At 44.4% G+C, this 18492-nt stretch overlaps 1 protein-coding gene across 8 annotated transcripts in view; it reads left to right on the forward strand.

The window, feature by feature from the left end:
• PRDM11 (PR/SET domain 11) overlaps window positions 1-18492 on the forward strand; it is a 53185-nt gene that overhangs the window by 23250 nt on the left and 11443 nt on the right. For 5 of the 8 annotated variants that reach the window (XM_068945591.1, XM_068945593.1, XM_009682803.2 and 2 more), the window contains exon 6: window positions 15530-15717. In XM_068945591.1, the coding sequence (XP_068801692.1) occupies window positions 15530-15717 (188 nt within the window). The other 3 variants (XM_068945594.1, XM_009682804.2, XM_068945596.1) reach the window with 3 other exon arrangements.

Below are 18492 nucleotides of genomic sequence, written 5' to 3' on the forward strand. Positions count from 1 at the left end.
TGGTGAGTCACTGGAGTAGCTGGAATGGGATATGGCAGTGTACTGCTGCCTATCCCATGTTCTGACTAGTCCTGGCTTCAGGAGTGAATTTTGGAAATAATATCAAGAAGGCATTTCATACAAGAGTAAAGCAGGATGCGAGTTAACTGTTTTATTGGTCCGAATGGCTAGGATTTTCAGTTGCCCTTCACTAAGGGAAAGAAAGCACAAAGTACAGGTAGATGCAATATAAAAATAGCCAGACAACACTGACTGCACCACTTCTTGCTCGATTTGACTCCTAACATGGACAGCAGCTGTTCTGACACTTATATTCATGGAGTTCAGCAGAGGACTTAATTTTTTTGTAAGAATTCCAGCCATTACAATTGTTTGCTACCTGATGAGAGAAGCCTCTAGTCCTGTGGCAAGGCTGGAGTTGTCACTCCAAAAAGAAGCAATGGTGCAGTGGACAAATAGGTAGGAGGACATAGATCTTGAAGCAAAGAATGAGAAGGTCAAAAATCGGAGTGAAATTTTGCTGCTCAGATTATATCATCTCCTAACGTGATCTGTATGACAATATAATTGAGGGAAAACATATTCTTGGAAAGTGAAAATTCTGTAATGAACTCTTCCTACTACTACTACCAACACTAGCTTCGTGTCTGGATTTATATGGGCACTACTCTTGGTTCTACCACCACAAGAACAGAATGTTCTTTTTTAAGCCTCCACTTAAACCTGTATTTGCCATGTTTATGTCTTGGGATGAATGTGATCTGAACCATTCTGTACAGCCTTGACAGGCAAGCAGATTACAGCTTTGTGAAAAGGGTAGGGACAGTTAAGGGGATGCGTGCAACTCTTCTGGGGAAGGGTGTATCAGAGGACCTTGACAGGCTATACCAGTCTTCCTGATCTTTCTGTTTTTACTCTTGCTAATGCCTCAAATACCAGCCGTATATGGAGTCTGACTGACAGTTCAATTGGAGACGGTGGTTCTCAAAAAGCATTGTTTTTGTTTGTTAGCAGCTTTCAAACAGAGATACTCACAGTATCCTACACTAAGACGTTACCTGTCATGGAGATTACCCACAGAAACGTACTTCCAGGAACGCTGTAGACAGCGCTCTTTTTGTTTTTCAGATGGTGCTCTTTGCCATCACTCACAGATGGAGTGCTTTGCAAAGCAGATCTACTCACCTTCTGGGTAGGTGGGTATGGCATGGGGAGGGCAGCTTGGGCTGACTCCTCTCTCTTCTTGCAGATCTGGCTATTGTTTTTGTTGTTTGACTACCACATCTGAGTCCATTTTCATGTTCCCAGTGAGGACAATTTGTACACTGCAGCATTTGCTGTTTGACTTAAAAGTCCCTGTTTACCCAGGGCAGTGGATTACAGGGATGAATGAGTACAAAGCATAGCAGATGGCAGAGCAACAGGCAGATGAGCTGTCCAACATCCTCTTTGCCTTTCCCTCTTCAGTCAGTCAAAACAAACTCCTGATGCTCAGGGGCGTCTTCTCAAGTTGGCTACTAGAACAAGAATAATGCACTCTTAGTCTCTGTCTAGCGTAAAGCACTGTTGTTTCTAATACTATATAAAACTCCATGAGTTTGGCTACAGAGATGTGTGTCAACCTTTTCCTCTGTTTCTATGTTTACGAGGGGGATGGGGGAGGCTCAGTGTGAATTAGTACCACAAAGCATAGCAAACCTCAAACAAAATCAGTGCTTTCTCAAACACAAACCATAAACTGCCACTGATCAGAGTTCTTCTGAAGGCTTGCACAAAACCAGCCGTTGTTCCTAGTTACTTGTGAGGAAGTCTTTTATTCAGTTGTTGGAGACCTTACTTGGAAAAACAAAAACAACAAAAAAAATCTGACCAAAAAATGGAAGTAATTCAGAAGGTACAGGGGATATCCCTCTATGTGTGTATTGCTCTCCTCAGACTGAGGTGCAGGATAGGAAGCACCTGCAAACCAGTGCCTAAATGAGTTGTCAGAGCGTAGTGCTTCATGTGTGGTTTTTCCATATTAATTCTGGCATGTATAGACTCTATCCCTTCTTACAAGTGAATCTTGAATTCACTTGTAATTTTGAATTGTTGAATTTTTGGCATGGTTCAAATTCATGCTTTCCCTCAGCCCCTGTGAAGAGGTTAGTGCAAGACTTCTTTACCTCTTTTCCCTTTGCCTTCTTCTCTGCCCCCCTTCCACTCTGAAAACAGTGACAGACATCATGGGGAGCAAGAAAGTTTTGTATGTCTTCCTTTATCTCCTGATAATGGAGATGTCTACGATTTGCTTTGCATAAAATAATGCAGGTTAGAAGGGACCTCTGGATGTCATCCACTCCAATGGCCTGCTCAAAGCAGGACCAGCTTATATCAGTAATCTTCACAGAGCTGCTGTTTTGACTTATTGGAACCTTTTTAAAAAAAAAAAAAAAAAAGAGGGAGGTGACTGTGGCTGCCTACCATGTGTGCAGGGGGACTGAAAGCCATAAACCTATGCACAAGTCATTCTGTTAAGCTGCATGTACTTGTCTCTCTTCTCTTTTAGCAAGTTAAACAAATATTCTTATGGGTTATAGACTGAAAGTTATTCAGAGCAAATGGATCCTGAAGTACTACAGAGCTGTAATACTTGTAAAATTTTTTCCCAAGGCTCTGAAGTGATTGTATGCTTGCTTCTTAGGCAGAGAGAAGTGGAGTTGGTTGATACCTGTGTGGGGTGAACGTTAAATGCTCACTGTTCTTGTAGTCTGCAAATTCACTTTAAGTTGCAAAGAAATAGCTCTGCCGTCTTGCACTTTCAAATTCACCTAGGCTGAGGTGGGAATTTGTAGCCCCACAGCTGGGGCTCCTATGGAGCTTAAAACCCACACAGCATCCCGAAAGAGGTACTTCCAAAACTGACTGCTCCCAGTGATATCCTGCATGCTAGGGAAAATGCATGAAGGGAAAAAAAATATCTCCAACAAAACCAGTAACACTGTCTGCATTTATAGAAGGAGATGGTTAATGTGCCTGCTGGGAACCTAATACTAATTGAATTCATGATTAAAACTGGCCAGAATTTATTACTCTTTGTGTGGTGAGTTTGCTGTTGCAATACTTGGATTATCTTGAATTGTTTTGACCCGTGTCCTGTGGGAGCTGATGAGGAGACCAGCCATGTCTGCCACAAGTTGTGCTAAATGCACCCATCTGGGGTGAGCAAAAAGGGAATATGTCTTCCCCAGTGGTGTTGCTTTGCTGGTGGCAGCAGCCATGGATCCAGCAGAGTGGAGAAGACACAGGTTTCCTAACCCCATCAGAGGCTGTGAGCAACTCTGGAGAAATTTCTGTTCTGCAAGCACAACTCTGCTGATGGACAGATTGTAAAATGCCATTACTCCTTTTCACGAGAGCAATTTGTCAGTGTGGAGGTTTGTTTCCAGCGCGTGGAGGCATTGATGATATTGCACAATTGTGGCTACTCGCAAAGCACGTACATGAAGGCCTGTTTTGCTGAATGCAATAAAAATCAAACCATAAACATTCCCTCGTTCAGTATTCCATGTAACCTTTTTTTTTCTCCTGCCATTGTTTAGCTGGGAGCACTCCTTTTTTCTTTTAAGTGTTTTTTCTTGAGGTTAATGTACCAAGCACTTTGCTGGCTGTCCATGGTTTCATTACTGTCTTCCTCAAATGCTCCTTCTACCCTTCCATAAAAGCAGCTTCACCAAAACAATATCTCACAGATACGTTTACATTTGTCCCAGTGAAATGCTTCTGTGCGGTTAGCTCATCTCCCAGCTCTCACTGTATGTGGCTTGGATTTGAGCAGCATTTCCAACTGGTTTTTCAGTGGGAATTTGGCAGCTTCTGACGCTTACACTGATGGAGGGCAGTCTCATAACCAGTCGTGTCGGTGAGATTCATTAATGAGCAGTGTAACGGCACCAAAGAGAAACTAGGATGACATCTGACAAGAGACCCTTTACCTTTCTATCTGACAAGAGACCCTTTACCTTTCTGTAGGTTTTTCTCCAACTAGCATCCTCCCTCTCAGTGCAGCCCAAACACCCTCCTCTTGTGCTAGGCTAGAGCAGTGCTAAAAGGCAGCCACCTCTGAGGAGGTGCCAGCCAGATGCCAGAGGGGCCAGCATAAAAATGGGCAGGTAGGAAAACTGCTGCAGCCTTTGGGCCTTACCAACTCTTCAGGAAGTATTTTTGGGGTAGCTGAAGTTTTAGTGGGATAGATAGGACACGCAGCCAAGATTTTAGGGTACAATTTAACTTCTTGGAAGAGGAGGGTCTGAGATATCCTAGCCAGAATTTGTTTCCCTGGTTGTGCGGTGTGGTAACAACAGCATAATCTTCAGTTTCATTTAATTTGGGACCATAAACAGAAGGAATGCTAACACATTGGGAAGTCACTAGGTGCTACTGAATTTTTCTTCCCAAGGTGTCACTTCAGAGCAGAGTTAAGTTTGTTAGATGTCCTAACTATTTAGATATTTTATTTCTTGCGTGTTACACCTTTTGATATCCTTTTTAAATGTTAATTTTCTAGATTTGTAGTAACTGGATTTTGGGGTGATTCATACTAACACTAATGCCTTCTACCTTAAATGAATGTTGTACTCTCAACTGTAATCCCATGTTGACATAGATTTCTATCTGACAACTTCCTTTTAAAATATCAGGAGAAACTATACTACATAAACACCAAAAACGTCTACCTCTTCCGAAAGAATCCTGACATACCTGCTTTTAATTATTTGAAGATATGTAAAACCAGTCCTTTCTAGATCATAGCATGGAATAACCATTTCATTTTGGCACTTTACTTCACTCTGCTACAATTCAAATCAAGGCATACACTAATCTTCCCAACAGCTCTGCTCCTCTGTGGCCTTCTCATCTTTTCAGTGCTCTGTTGCATGCTTAGACACAGGTTTCCATTGCTCAGGATTTGGATTATTCCTCTGTCCATGCTCCCGCCTTGCGTATAGGCAGAAATGGATATCCACACAGTCTATTTTCTCCCTCCCTATTGAGTAGATCTGCGTTTTTTTAAGTAAAAACCCATATTTAGGACCAATCTTTTGTTTAAAGTTTCCTTTGACTGTGGCTGGAAAAATTAACACGCACACACACCCCCAGAGGCATCACATGAAAAAAACTGCTTGTTCTCAGAATCTCTGCCTCTTCTTCTTGATGGGCTGAGGCTGCAAGTTGTTCTTTTGAAGCATCAGAAACAGTCACAGGCTCCTGTCAGGAGCAGTGAGAGCAAAGCCTAGCCAGAAGAAGCAAGTGGGTGGCCTCATTCCCTTTGAGAACAATAGAAACTGGCAACTATTTCTGGAAAAAACAGAAGCTTGCTATGAAGCAGACAAACGTTCGAAGTGCAATACCCCTCATGCTGAAGAAGATAAATTTTTTTTAGGAAAAGCAGGATGCACAAATTGCCTGTGAATCTGCGTGAAATCCCCTTCCCTGAAAAAAATCCAGTTTAGTTTAGCCTCTGCATGAGATTTCCGTGAGTTTTAACAGAAAGGGTGGTGTAAAAGTTTCCATTGCATGTTCTGCCAGGCAGAACAATACGATGTTTCAGGTCTCTAAATTTCCTCAAGAAGCCATTTTGGAGCAGTGTCACCTTAAGGCTAATTCATAGTTTGATTGTGAGTTCTCACACTTTTTTTCTGTTTGCAAAGTGCCGCATTTGATTTGAGGCTGTACTGAAATTATCATACGTAAGTCAGGGGACTGTACGAAGTGTGAAACTTCATGTTAGCTGTAAAACTGAAAAGGCTGCTTCGCACTAGTCTTGCTTGGGTTTTTTTAAGCTTGAAAATTGCCTCTTAAAACGGCTGCCTTTTCCTGGTGCCATTGAGGAAAACTGAAAGGTTATTGCGGGTGGGGGGAGCTGGATCCCACCGAACTCCTCTGCCCCAGTGCAGCACTGGCCAAGTGGTTGGATGCAGGGGGATGCTTTGCACTGATTTCCTTTTACCCAATTGTGCTTTGTGGGATGTTCAACCCAAGGAACATGGCTGAACGAAAGAGGAAGCCCAAGTTTTCCAAGGAAGAACTGGACATTCTGGTCACTGAGGTGACCCGAAATGAAGCCATGCTGTTTGGGAGGGAGACAATGCGTCTATCCCATGCTGACAGGGACAAGATCTGGGAAGGCATAGCCAGGCAGATCACATCAGTCAGCCAGGTCCCCAGGTCTGTAAAAGACATTAAACACAGATGGGACGACATGAAGAGAAGGACCAAGGACAAACTGGCATTCATGCAGAGGTCCCTCTCCAGCCCCGGCAGCACGGGGCGGCCCTCGGCCATTGTCCTGACCGCCCACGAGAGAGCCATCGAGTCGACGCTGCATTCGTCACACCAGATGCACGGCTTCCGGAGAGCGGATCTGGACGTGGTTGACAGCCCGTCAACAAGCTGTAAGTATCATTGCCTTAACACCTCTTTGTCTTGCACTTGCATATCTTAGTCTGACACCAGAAGAGTGCTGTGTGTTTTGTGAGATGTTGGGCTGCCTGTCAAGCCTGGACCCACTGTGATGCTTGGTTTCAAGGCAACCTGCTCTGGTGATTGTAGGATGATGAGGTGGATTGCGGGAAAGCTTTTTCCAAGTTAAAGTCATCTTCTGTATCTGCTTCTGTAGCCTTTTTTCCTGCTATCTTCTAAGGGTAGATGTTGTTCGGGTTCCACTTTCTTAAAGAGATTTAAGTCTGAACTGATCCTACGAGTGAGAGGACATCTATAGGTGAAGTGCAACTACCTCCAGTCGGTGGAAAATTATTTGTAAAAGATTAGGAACTTTCATCTTGCATGCACCCCAATAAAAGGGTAGTGCTGTCAAGCTGTGAACCATGTGGCTGTCACTAATGGATCACTGCATGGTAATCGTCTTCTAAGAAGGCTGCTGAGGAGGCCAGGGGCGGGTTTTAAATGATCAATGGTATTTGTGCTCTGATGACAGGCCCACCAGTGACTTCTCAGTAGCGGTCTGAAGTCTTAGTACAAGTGCTATGAAAATGGTAGATGATAATCCCCCTCCACTCTTTGTTAAGAAAATACTGGCCCTACTTTCTAAGTTAACCTACTTATATCGTAACTCTCAAACACCTTCCAGTACTGAACCACAAACTGCTTTTTGCAGGTCTTTCCCTAGCTGCCCACGTACAGTTTTCTTGTACGGAGGTGGAACTTCTTTGTCTGTGAGCTTTTAGGGATACAATGAAGAGAAAAAGGGTTTTCTTCTCTTGAGAAGTGAGCTAACTAATACTTCACAGGTGACTGTCCCATCATGTTATGTTTCTTACCTGAAGTAACACTGTTAGTGGGAAAGCAAAGACAGAATTCTTCAAGTAGCGGCAAAGTGGGACTTGGTGACTCTTGGCATCTATCTTAGAGGCCAGTTGCACTACTTCAGAGGCAAAATGAATACACTGTGTGCAAGGAGACATGGGCAGTTGCAACAAATGCAGTATCATTTCTCCTTACACTTGATGCGCCTGTACCCATGAACTAGTATATCACTAGATATTTATCAAAATATTGAGAACTTTCCTTTGGAGTTTTTACTTTGGTTTTGGTTTTGCATCATGTTTACTTGCTCGGTTAATATGAGGTCCTGCTGCTTGAATACCCAGTTACCTTACTCAGTGATGCCAAAGCAAATAGTGGCCATACAGTCCAGACTTTGCAAGTAGCAAGTGCTGTGTGCACCTTTCTCTGTGAGGAGGATGTAAGAGGTAACATGGGACCAGGGGTTTGGCATGAGGAACCAACATGTGTTGGGGGTGTCCTGGGACTGGACCAAAGGGCAGCAGCCTGTGTCCCCCCAAAATATTTGAGTGTTCTAGATAGCTGTGATTTTGGAGAAGGTGAGTCATTGCTACTGTATGAGAATTACCTGTCTTCTGGTAATGAATAGCACTATGTACAGGATGCTGTGGCAGCTTGGATTCCTCCTCGGCTGACTGAGTTCCCTCACTCTTCAGGCCTCTTGTGGCTAAGCTTGTCACACAGATGCTAATGCTGCATAACATGCATGTTGAGTTATGCATCAGGAGCTGCAGGCTTGTCCCAATTGGCAGACTGGGTGAAAGGGAAAACCCTTTTTCCACATGCTTTGAGACACCTTGAAACAGAAGTCAGAGCTGTGAGGGGCTTCACATTAATAATTCATGCTTCCTCTTCTGTTGAAGCTGACGAAGATGAAGAGATGCCAGGCACTTCTCGGGAACACCGCTTCTCATCACGGCAGAGGGCCAGTGCAGAAGTCAGCCAGCTCTCCGAGCCCTCCTTCTTCCGCACCTCTTCATCATCAGAGCACTCGGAAGCTGCCAGCCAAAGGCAGGAAGTGCACCGTCCGTCCCCACGCACCCCATCGTCCTGCAGACCCCTGCACCCACGAACAAGGAGCCCGCCTCTCTCCAGCTTCGATCGCCAGCTTCTTCATTCCCACACACAGCAAACAGACCTGTTCAGGCAGTTCTGCCAGGAGCTGGTGGCTATTCACAGAGACATGGCAGAGAGCATGCATGTGATCAGTCAGAGGATGGCTGACCTCACCAGCCAAGTTGGCCAGATGTGCCAGACCCTCTCAGAAATCCGTGATGGGGTCCAGGCTTTCCATAAGATACAGGATCCTAGTGCCATGCAGGAGTCTCTCCTGCAAGTAGCTTGCTCAAAACCCGCCCCTGAGCCCTGTGCAGAGTCTAACCCAAACCCCCCAAAGCAGACTCCTCCTGCACGGACTACCAGGTCACGAAAGAGGAAACACCATTTTTAGTCTGCCTCATATAAAGCAAAGAAAGGTGCACCATTTTGAGCTGCTGCATGCTCACATCTACATGTGGATCAGTATTATGTGGGGAAGGTAAACAGCCACCCCCACCCCATCCACCCCCCTGCTATCTAATAAAGCAGTATGAATTATGGGAGCTGAATAGTAGGGCTGGCCCTCTGCAATGACAAAGAAGAATCTCAGACATTATAGAGCTTGGGATACAGGGCATCCTTCTGTTCCTAGAGATTAGGAATTATCACTAGTTACCCCATGCTTTAAATGCTCTAGAGGCTAAGAGATGCAATAGGAGTCATTATCTTGATCTCTTTTTCATGCCTGTGAAACATTATTGACTGAGACAGTATATTGCAGAATTCCCTTTACAATCAACCCTTACTGCTGCTTTCCCGTCATCCTGCAAATTAGTGTATGCACTGTGCAGAGTCTTAACTAGCAGCATCCTTACAGTTCTAAGAAGTCTAATGGCTTGTTATTTTTATCTTGGGTTCAGCAATAGTTCAGGGCTTACTGTGACTGTTGCACACACGTTCAGGGAAAGGGATAGAAAAGCAGAGTGTATGCAGGGAAGGGGAGAAAGCACATTGCTGAGAGAACCTTCTGCCAGCAAAATGACAGGGGAAAAGATATGAGCACTGTGTGACATTAGTCTGCTGAAAAGGGCTGCTGTGGCACATGTCTGGATCCCTGCAGTACCACATGCACTTACATTGAAGAGTTTAATTTTTGTCTTCTCCATTCTATCTGAAACCCAACTTACCCTTCACAATTGCAGTTAAAATATAGTTATTCATAATATGGCAGAACTCGAACAGAGTTGTAATGTATTATTTTCTTGCATGTTACAATTCTCAGTTTTGAACAACCTCTGCCTCTTGAAAACGTGAGAGACTGTGCAGAAGCATGGGAAGATACAGGGCCTGCTTCTGACCTCAAGAATACTTCCGTTTTATATCACTGTAACTCTGTCATCTTGAGTACAGTTACTTTGCACTTACGTTGCGTTGTTTAGGGTGGAATCTGTACTGTGTTCCCTTGTTGTGGAGAGCTTACGATCTAAATTCACAGCTATATAGGTTAAAATCTTGGAACATGTTGGTTTAGTACTGCTTTTGTTTTTCTGTTCAGATGCAAGAAAGAACTATGTTGTAACCTTTTAATTGTTTTAGTGCTGCATGAGGGTTCCATGTGCGATCGCAATTTTGAAAGTAGGCTTTAATAATTTCTCCTCATGTGGTAGTAACATACATGGCAGCTTTTTTACAGTATGTCTGTTTTCTGCTTGATTTGCACATCTGCAGTTACCATGCTGCCCCCGTCTCTGGAGAAATCTGGACCATTATTCTGTCATGTCTCAGCAGGGAAGAGGGCCAAGACATTGCTCACACACGGCATGCCATTGCTCTCTGGGCTGTCTTGCTGTAGGTAGAGCTGGGTTGCAGAAAACCATTCAACTGATCCTCACGCCATATGTGGGCAACAGACTTGGCCAAGAAGTTGTATAAATTTTATCAGGAATTGAACATAGACAGCACAGTACAGCAGAAGGATGGCTCACTTTACTTGCTTTTAAAGGATCTTCTTTAATCTGTTTGGCCTCTCCTTTAAATGCATATTGTGTTAGGTTCTGTTTTGGACTGCTCGCTGTATGACTGCAGTGTCAGACGTTCCTGACATGGTTTTCCTTTTCTTTTCTTTTTAATTGTTCTGTAATCCTAATACTAATAATTCATTCTTAATTATGTGGTGAAAGGCCCTTGCTCAAGGAAATAGAGGTCTGGTAAAGAGGAAAAAAACTCCTTTCTTATGAAGAATGACTGCTTTGGTTTCACACAGAGGAACTTTCTTATGGTGCCAGTGCCAGACCAGAGCAGGATTCACTTACCTTTCTGTGAGAATGTGGTTTTACTTTTATTTGTAGCATTTGTATTCTGCAAAAGTTACAGTCTATCCTCTTTTAAATTGAAGGGAAGATAGAGAAATCTGATAGAAGTGGATCTAATAATATTTGCAGAGAACTGAAAAATGGTGACATGTTCTAAAGGCTTTCTGAGTCAATACAAGTGCTGCTGCTATGTATTAGAAGTAGTATTTTACATTTTTATAGTATTAGGTCCATGCTGATGTTCTCCCGTTCATATTCTGATGAGATTAGCTCCTTTGCTGTGGGGGATCCTTCCCTCCAGGAACCCTCCGATCTGCACAGCAGGAGACTCCTGCAGATGCTAAGCACTGCTGGGAGCTAGGAAGAGTATTAGGATCATATCTGCCATCAGTTTGTGTGCATAGATGCGCTTAGGGATTGAACCCTGTTTTCCTGGCAGCAGGAAAACAGCCTGCAGCCTTAAAGAGAAACTCCTCAAATATTGTGCTTAGGAGAAAGGACCATGTATTATAAACTGACTGATGTCTCCCCAGCTTTCCTCTGTAGAATATAACAGATTGGCCCAAATATGGGGCCAGATTTCCTGCCCTCTGTAGATTCCTTGGTGAAGTGGCTTTTCTCTGCTGACTCGCAAAGGATATATTGTCCTGAACACATCACGTTAACTGATTATTGAAGTAAGTGGCCCATGTCAAAGCAAACTGCTGTGCTTAACCCCAGGATTTCCGTATCTTGTATATGCTGAAAAATTCTCTCTTCAAAAATATTTTTGTTAAGATTACAATAAATATATAACACTTTTATCACAGCTGCTGTTGAGTCATTTGTTTCTCTCATAATTTTTTGCCTGAACCTGTAACAAGATCGTATCCGTCACAGATGCTCAGTCTCCTCCAGAGTGCTAAGGGTTAAAGAGCTGAGGTGGCATATTTGCAAATTTTCACGCTCAGTGCGTATGTCCAGGCTGGTAGCAACTCTCTTCCACTGGATCTCCTGCCCTGGGTTTGCAACTGGCCGTGACTTTGGAAAGGCCAATGGCCATTTCCCCATGGCGCTCTGCACTGGCTGGATGTCGGCAGAGGCACCGACAGAGGTGGCCGAAGGGGATGAGCAAGCGGGGGCTGGCTGGGAGGTGAACGGAGTGGGGCAAATACTGGGGAGAGGGAACAGAGGACTGAGCCTCTCGCTGCCCTTGTTCCTTCCCATGGTCTCTTCTGGCTGCCCCAGTTTCCCTCTGGCTGCCCTTGCTGCTGAGGCTTGGGAAGAATGGGCCCCGGATGCCAACAAATACTTAGGTGTTTTCTGAGCATGCTCACTAAACTATCCCAAAACTTGGCCATTTGGTGTCCCAGGCAAGCTGTGGCTTAGAAAGAAGGGAGGCTAGGACAGTGGGAGCTGCTAGCTGGAAATGCTGTGGAGAAGGTGCCAGCCCAGGGACGGATCCTGCATGGCAGCAGGGCTCATTACTCTCCTTTGGTGCTGGGAATGTCATGTTAGCTGGTCCTGAATACGCTGGGAAAAGTCTGCGCTGGTCTTGAGCCTTGCCTGAGTCCGTGCCTTGGCTGGCCCATTGCAGGAAATGAGGTGGGTGGCAGGTCTCTCCCTAATGAGAAATGAAGTGACTTATTTGTAGTTCATGGCAGGGATCAGCCAGCACCTCTCTCCGAGAATGAGAGCGATTCCAGGTGGCTGGGTCTGCCCGAATAGCCTTCCTCACCCCCACTCCTTCTCTGGGGATTGTCAGTCCCTTGGGAAACTTGCTATGGAAGTGGGGCGTGAGGCCCCATCTCCGTGCAGTGCTTGTGGCAGTATAGCCATGTCTCTTCAGGGTGTCTAAATCAAGACAATCTTCTTGCATCAAGTTAGTTTGTGTTTTGCATCCGGAGGGAGGCTAGGCACTTTCCAGTGTCAGCAGGAAGGGTGTTTCAGGACATGAGAGTTTTGGCCTTGGGAAGATGTGTCAGTAAAGGCAGAATCGTGTAGTCTCTCCTCTCCTCACCAGGCAGTTTGTGTCCCTTCCTAGCTGAGCAGGCTGCTGTTTTTTGGAATGACTCCCTCTGTCTTAGGGAAAGTTCCTACCTCAAATCTGTGATATTCAGTGGCAGTGAATGTCTTAGACTGACAAGTGAAATTTGGATTTTATGCTGTCCTTCGTAACCCATCTAATTAGTGCCTGTGGGGTCACTAAAGCCAGGAGCTTGGCAGCATTGATTTGAAAGCAATTCATTCATGTGGATGATCTCATCCACATTTAGGTTACCTAGGGAGAATATCACAGATCTAAAGCTTCCTCTTTCAGAAGGTAAACCAATTACTAACTGCCAGCAGCTGTGAAGAAATGTGTTTATGACTGGATTATGCCATAGCTGTCTGTTAAAGGCTTTCTTAATACCTCCTGGTGAAATTTCCAGCACTCGTCACTGTTGGACAATAGATTGATCCACACAAATCAGTGGTGTGCTGCAGGGATGCAGCAGTACTGCAGTTCTTTCTCCAGCCTGCTCTTTTCCTTCTAGCTCACTGCTGTGTCGTAAGGCAGTGGGAGTTGGAGGCAGCAAAGCTGAAGGACAAAACCAAGAAGTTTCCAGTCTCATAGGCAGAAGCTTTGAGGGATTTAGAGGCACGATGAGAATGAACAGGCAAAGCAGGTTAATACTTAATAAAATACTTAAGGATAAAAATGAATCCTGGTGTCTCCTGCCTCCCCGTGCAAAAGTGCTTGACAGAATTTTCTAAATCTCATTGTCAAATGCAGTTGCTGTATCAGATTGTCCTGTGTTGCTAGCCACTACCCTATAAATTCTTCAAAGCTACTGGCTTTGTATCTGGTGTGTTTTACTAAAGAACTGTGAGTGACTTGAGGCTGATAGCCTCTCTGAAGGTAACCGTGCTCATTTGCAGGGGCAGCCTGATCTTGTCACTGCTCTCACTGATGTGATGTCTGGGCAGGTAGATGCGGAGCAGCCACAGGACCTCCTTAATTGTCATTAGAAAGCATCCTGGCATTTTGCTTGTACTGGGGTGAGCACCTTCTAGGATCACCTGTGCTGCAGACCATCAAACTGACTAGAGCAAATGGGTGTATCTCAAGGGTACTGTGGCATGGCTGGCTGAATGCCTCACACACCTTTTGTGGAGTGATTAGTAACACGGAGAAGTGACATCCTGGCTGCACCAGCTATGGTGCTGTTCCACGATCGCCTTCCCACTGCATTGATCTGGGCCTGTGTTCCCCCTCAAACATACAAACAGGTGGTTTAAAAGTCCCTTTGTTTTGTGATCCAAAAACCATAAAATAAAGGTTAACAAAAGACAGTATTTGGCTTATTTTGGCAATCAGCGTCAGAGCCTACTGTTTAAATAATTACTGAAGACCATAGTATCCTGGGTAACACACGTGAAAAACACAGCTGATTACAGGTAAATGCACAGCTGCTTTACATTAAAACCAGAATTGCTGGAGCCTCAGGCAATCTGAGACGCTGTAGACTTGTTTTCTGTGTTTTGTGGAAAGTTTGACTGAGTTTGTGACCTTACGAGGGGGTTTGTGTGATCCTGTGCATGTGGACTTGTGTCTTTGTGTGCACATATGGGCCAAAGAAGGAGAGAGCATTCAAAGAAAAAAATGATGGATTTATCAATCCAAAGAAATAGCTGAATTACAAGGAACATTTGGACTAGTAGCAACAGATGTCAAAGAAGGCACAGGTTGCTCACCTTTGATAATGTGACTGTGATAGGGAGCACTAAATAACATAGGCAAATGGTGTAAGAGACGAAAAGAGTTTTGTCTGTAAACAGTTCGGATCTGCTCTCAGCTAGGTACGTGCCGTGCGTGGGGTCTCCTAATCCTGGGCAGTTGTTACAAGATCACATACGGCAGCAGCTAGAACCATTATTATTATGCCTTTTTCATTTCTTCTAACAAGAAAACAAGGAGTTTAAGGATAAATAATATGATCCTTCCCACAGATCTCTATATTATCAAGTCGCACAGAGGGCCAGTTGATGGAAGTGGTGAATTAATGTTTCTGCTGAGCTGAAATTTAGCTGTTTCGTAGCAGAAAAACAAATCCCATGCTCAGATAATGATCTTTCTGTCAGAATTGCCAGGAGATTCCCACTATGCAGTGCTGGATTTTCAGGCAGTTAAGGTTTCCCTAGATTTGCAGGACTGTTTGTATTTTTTTGTCAGACTCCACTGGATGTCCAAGTGCAAAATCTGTGAATACTGGCACATCCTTGGTTTCCTTTTGGACTACCACCTAATTCCCCTGTGCATGTTACTTGCCTGTGTTTCTCTCCTTTGAACATCTATTATTCTGCTTATCCAAGAGGAGAGGAAGCAAGGAAATCTTGTTTCTACTATGAAGGAAAATGGTGTTTGGAGACAGGCTGGCAAAGGGTCCCTGTCATATTCAGGATGTTTCTGGGAACAAGGGTGACCCCAGGATGTAAAATGATAGTGAGGAATCCAGAACTCCTTGTTTCCATTGTTAGGCAAAGAAATCTCTGGTGAAAGTCTGCGTCACCATTACTGGCAGAGATGCTCCCTCAGGTTGGATATATGTTGTTGTAGTGGTAACCATCAGACGTACCTCCCTTCCACAGCAGAAATGGACCCAGCGGTTTATTATTCTTTAGGTGTTCATGTTCATCGTCCTGTATCTCTAGCAGTTTGCATATCATTATTTGTAATTCCATGCTATCCAACCTTGCTGTGTCTGTGGCCCTTTCGAAGGTCATTCTGGCTTGATCGTGGTTGTAGTTCTGACGCAAAGGGTGCACGGGAGAGAAGTTTGTGCTTCACGCCTGCCTTGTCACCTCACCCTCAGGTATGTGATCATCTCCCGAGAGGAGAGGGAGCAGAACCTGATGGCCTTTCAGCACAGTGAGAGGATTTACTTCCGTGCCTGTCGCGACATCCGGCCTGGCGAGAAGCTGAGGGTCTGGTACAGTGAGGATTACATGAAGCGGTTGCATAGTATGTCCCAGGAGACCATCAACAGAAATCTCACAAGAGGTGAGTCCCTCCGTTTCCTTCATCCCTTTCCACCCTCTCCCCTAATCCCTTCTGATTACCATGCTTCTTGCACCAAGTGCATTGGGTGAAATTGGTAATGTACAGGCTGTGCAAGGAGACCTGCCCTTCTAGAAGCAAAGCCCATTAGGGTGAAAGCCTTCAGCTCTGTGTGGCTTGGATGGTTGGGTGTATAAGAAGAGTAATATAACCGCGATCATAAAGATCACGAAAGATCTGTGTTGTGTTGTATTGTGCTGTGTGCTTGCTATTAGGGCCTGAGAAAAAGGCCAGGAATCTCAGAGATCCCCTGCCACAAGACTTTCTGGTCTGAAGATTGCTGAGTTGGTGGTCCTGCAGACAGCCATTAGATTTTTCTTTTGAATGTGCTGCTCCCTCTGGCTCCTGTGAGCAGCCTGTTTGAGGGAGGTCTGGCTGGTTTTGTGTGCGTGTGAAGGTGAGATTTCCTTGGTGTGTTTGTATGTCCATTTTCCTGGCTTAATTTATCTCCTCTTTCTTCAGAGAGATAATTTGGGATCAGCGCGACATCAGCTAGAGACTCCTTAGTCTCACAACCTTAGAGTGCTTGTACAACATACAGGAAGCTTTGTACTTGTCAGACTGATTCTTGCCTGGATAAAAATTGTTATCTTATCTTAACAATAGTCATGCTGGAACAAATCCAGTGATCCTTTAGGTCAGTGTAATGTCAGCAATACAGGAAGCTTTAGAGGAAGGCAAAAAATCTTAATGCATCTATTCATCTGTACAATGCTGAGACCTGAAGGGAATTAAGGGCATTTCTTTTCAGGCCTAGCCACAGAATGGCAAGGCCTCAGAGGGGCAGCCACGCTAAATATAACTTTCTAATTAAGATTCCCATGTATATTACTGCACAGCTGCTGTTGCTGCCTTGACTTGGTAAAAGGTGTCTCCTCTTTAAACATGGGGTGGACAAAATGTCCTGAAAGAGTTGGTCGTTCTCCATCACCTCGGAGTTCTTATGCACTTGGAGCGTTACATCTTGATGGCTATACTTGGGCAATGCCCACTTCTGAATTAACACTGGTATGAATGTGCGTTTTTATATTAATGATTTTATTAATCATTGGATGATTAGATACATGCTGCACTGATTTTACTGCATCCCACATACAAATTAGTTGTCCAGATAGCTTAGTACTTTTTAGAAAGTACTGCAGGAGAAAGTGTATGCCATCGGAGCACGTGCGGTGCCAGTGTTGGTCTGGAAAGGTACCAAGGCTGAGAGCAATTGCCCTGGCATACAGACTTGTATTCAGTGTCATGGTTTGTGTGAACTGAAATAATAACTTGCAGCCGGCTCTGTGGTACGAGTGTTGTGAAGATCTGCCTCTGGGCTCCTCAGGACCCTGCATACCCTTCCACGCAGTCAGGTAGAAACCCAGGTGGCTCTGGAGACCATCCTAGAAGCCCCCTCACATGCCATTGAGCTCATCCCACACTGCACTGGCCTCAGGGCTGCATTCACACATTCACAAAAGGAGCGCAGGCACATTGTTTGACTTCCCAGACATCTCAGCATCAGCTGGATGGCACTGGGAGGCGATCAGGGAAAATAATAAAAACCTGTTGAGGAACTTTATGTTTAAAAGATTTCCAATTCCCTGCAAAAATCTCTTAACTGAAATGGCACATTTTTAAGTCATAAAAAAGGAACATAGTTCCTGGGTCTTGTTTCTATTAGTAGTTGCTGCCCCACCTCATCAATGGAGTTGAGACCAATAATATGAGGGGTCCTCTTGTGATTTCTGCCTTTTTCAAAGGTCTGAACCATTCAGTTGGGGAAAAAAACCACATAGAAAGAAGGAGGATCCATCCTATAAATCCCTTCCTCTGCCAATGGCTGTAATAGTTCATAACAGGGAGAACTTTAGGGCAGAAACTCAAAGCTCTGCCTTTAGAGATACTCTGACAGAATGTGTTGAAAACCAGGTCTGTTGTTTCTGATTCATTCAAGAAGTAATTGGAGTTAAGAGCCAGTATCAGAACCTGCCACAAAACCCTTGCCAGCCAGGCCAGCCCTTTTTATGGTGCCATACTCTAACTGTTTTGAGTCTTGCATCTTTTCTGTATTCTTAGCATTGCTCTCCTTAGAGAGAGCAATGGTAGCTTTTACCCTGTTACTCTTATGAAAGCATGAATACACTTTAAAAGCAAACAAAACCAAAAAATCAGCATAAAGCAACGTCTTGTTTGGGAAGCCATCAATGCTTGAAGTTATTTACAAGATAGAAGAAAGATGGAAATTGAGCCAAACCTTTCGTCTTTTGAATTTCCAGGTAAGGAAAACTGGCTATTCCCTTTATTTTAAGCAGTTAATAACTTGTATGAAGTTACTTTTTTTTAATTTATTTTTATCACTGAATAGCAGCCATGCTCTTAGACTCCACCAGGACAATCTAGATGTCCCATCCTTGAAGGTCATTCACCCGTTCTAGCTCAGTTGGTAATGCATACCTTGGGGTTTAAGAGTACAAGTTATTTTTACTCCTTTGCCTCTGCATTTCTGGAGCAGCCTCCAAACTGAAATGGAGTGAAAGGGCTTGCAAACATTGTGCTGTGGCGTGCACAGACACTGGGGTTCTCATGAAACAGTCTGAATCTCTCACTGCACCTACTGTACACCTGATACCTTTTACCAAGTCAAAACAGGCACGAGTCTTCCAGCCAGCCAAACCGGCATTTGGGCTCTGGGTGTTAGGTTCCACTGTGATCAGTCATTCACCTTGTAGTCTC

This window comes from Struthio camelus, chromosome 5, assembly GCF_040807025.1.
Source record: "Struthio camelus isolate bStrCam1 chromosome 5, bStrCam1.hap1, whole genome shotgun sequence".
In the NCBI taxonomy this organism is placed as follows: Eukaryota; Metazoa; Chordata; class Aves; order Struthioniformes; family Struthionidae; genus Struthio; species Struthio camelus.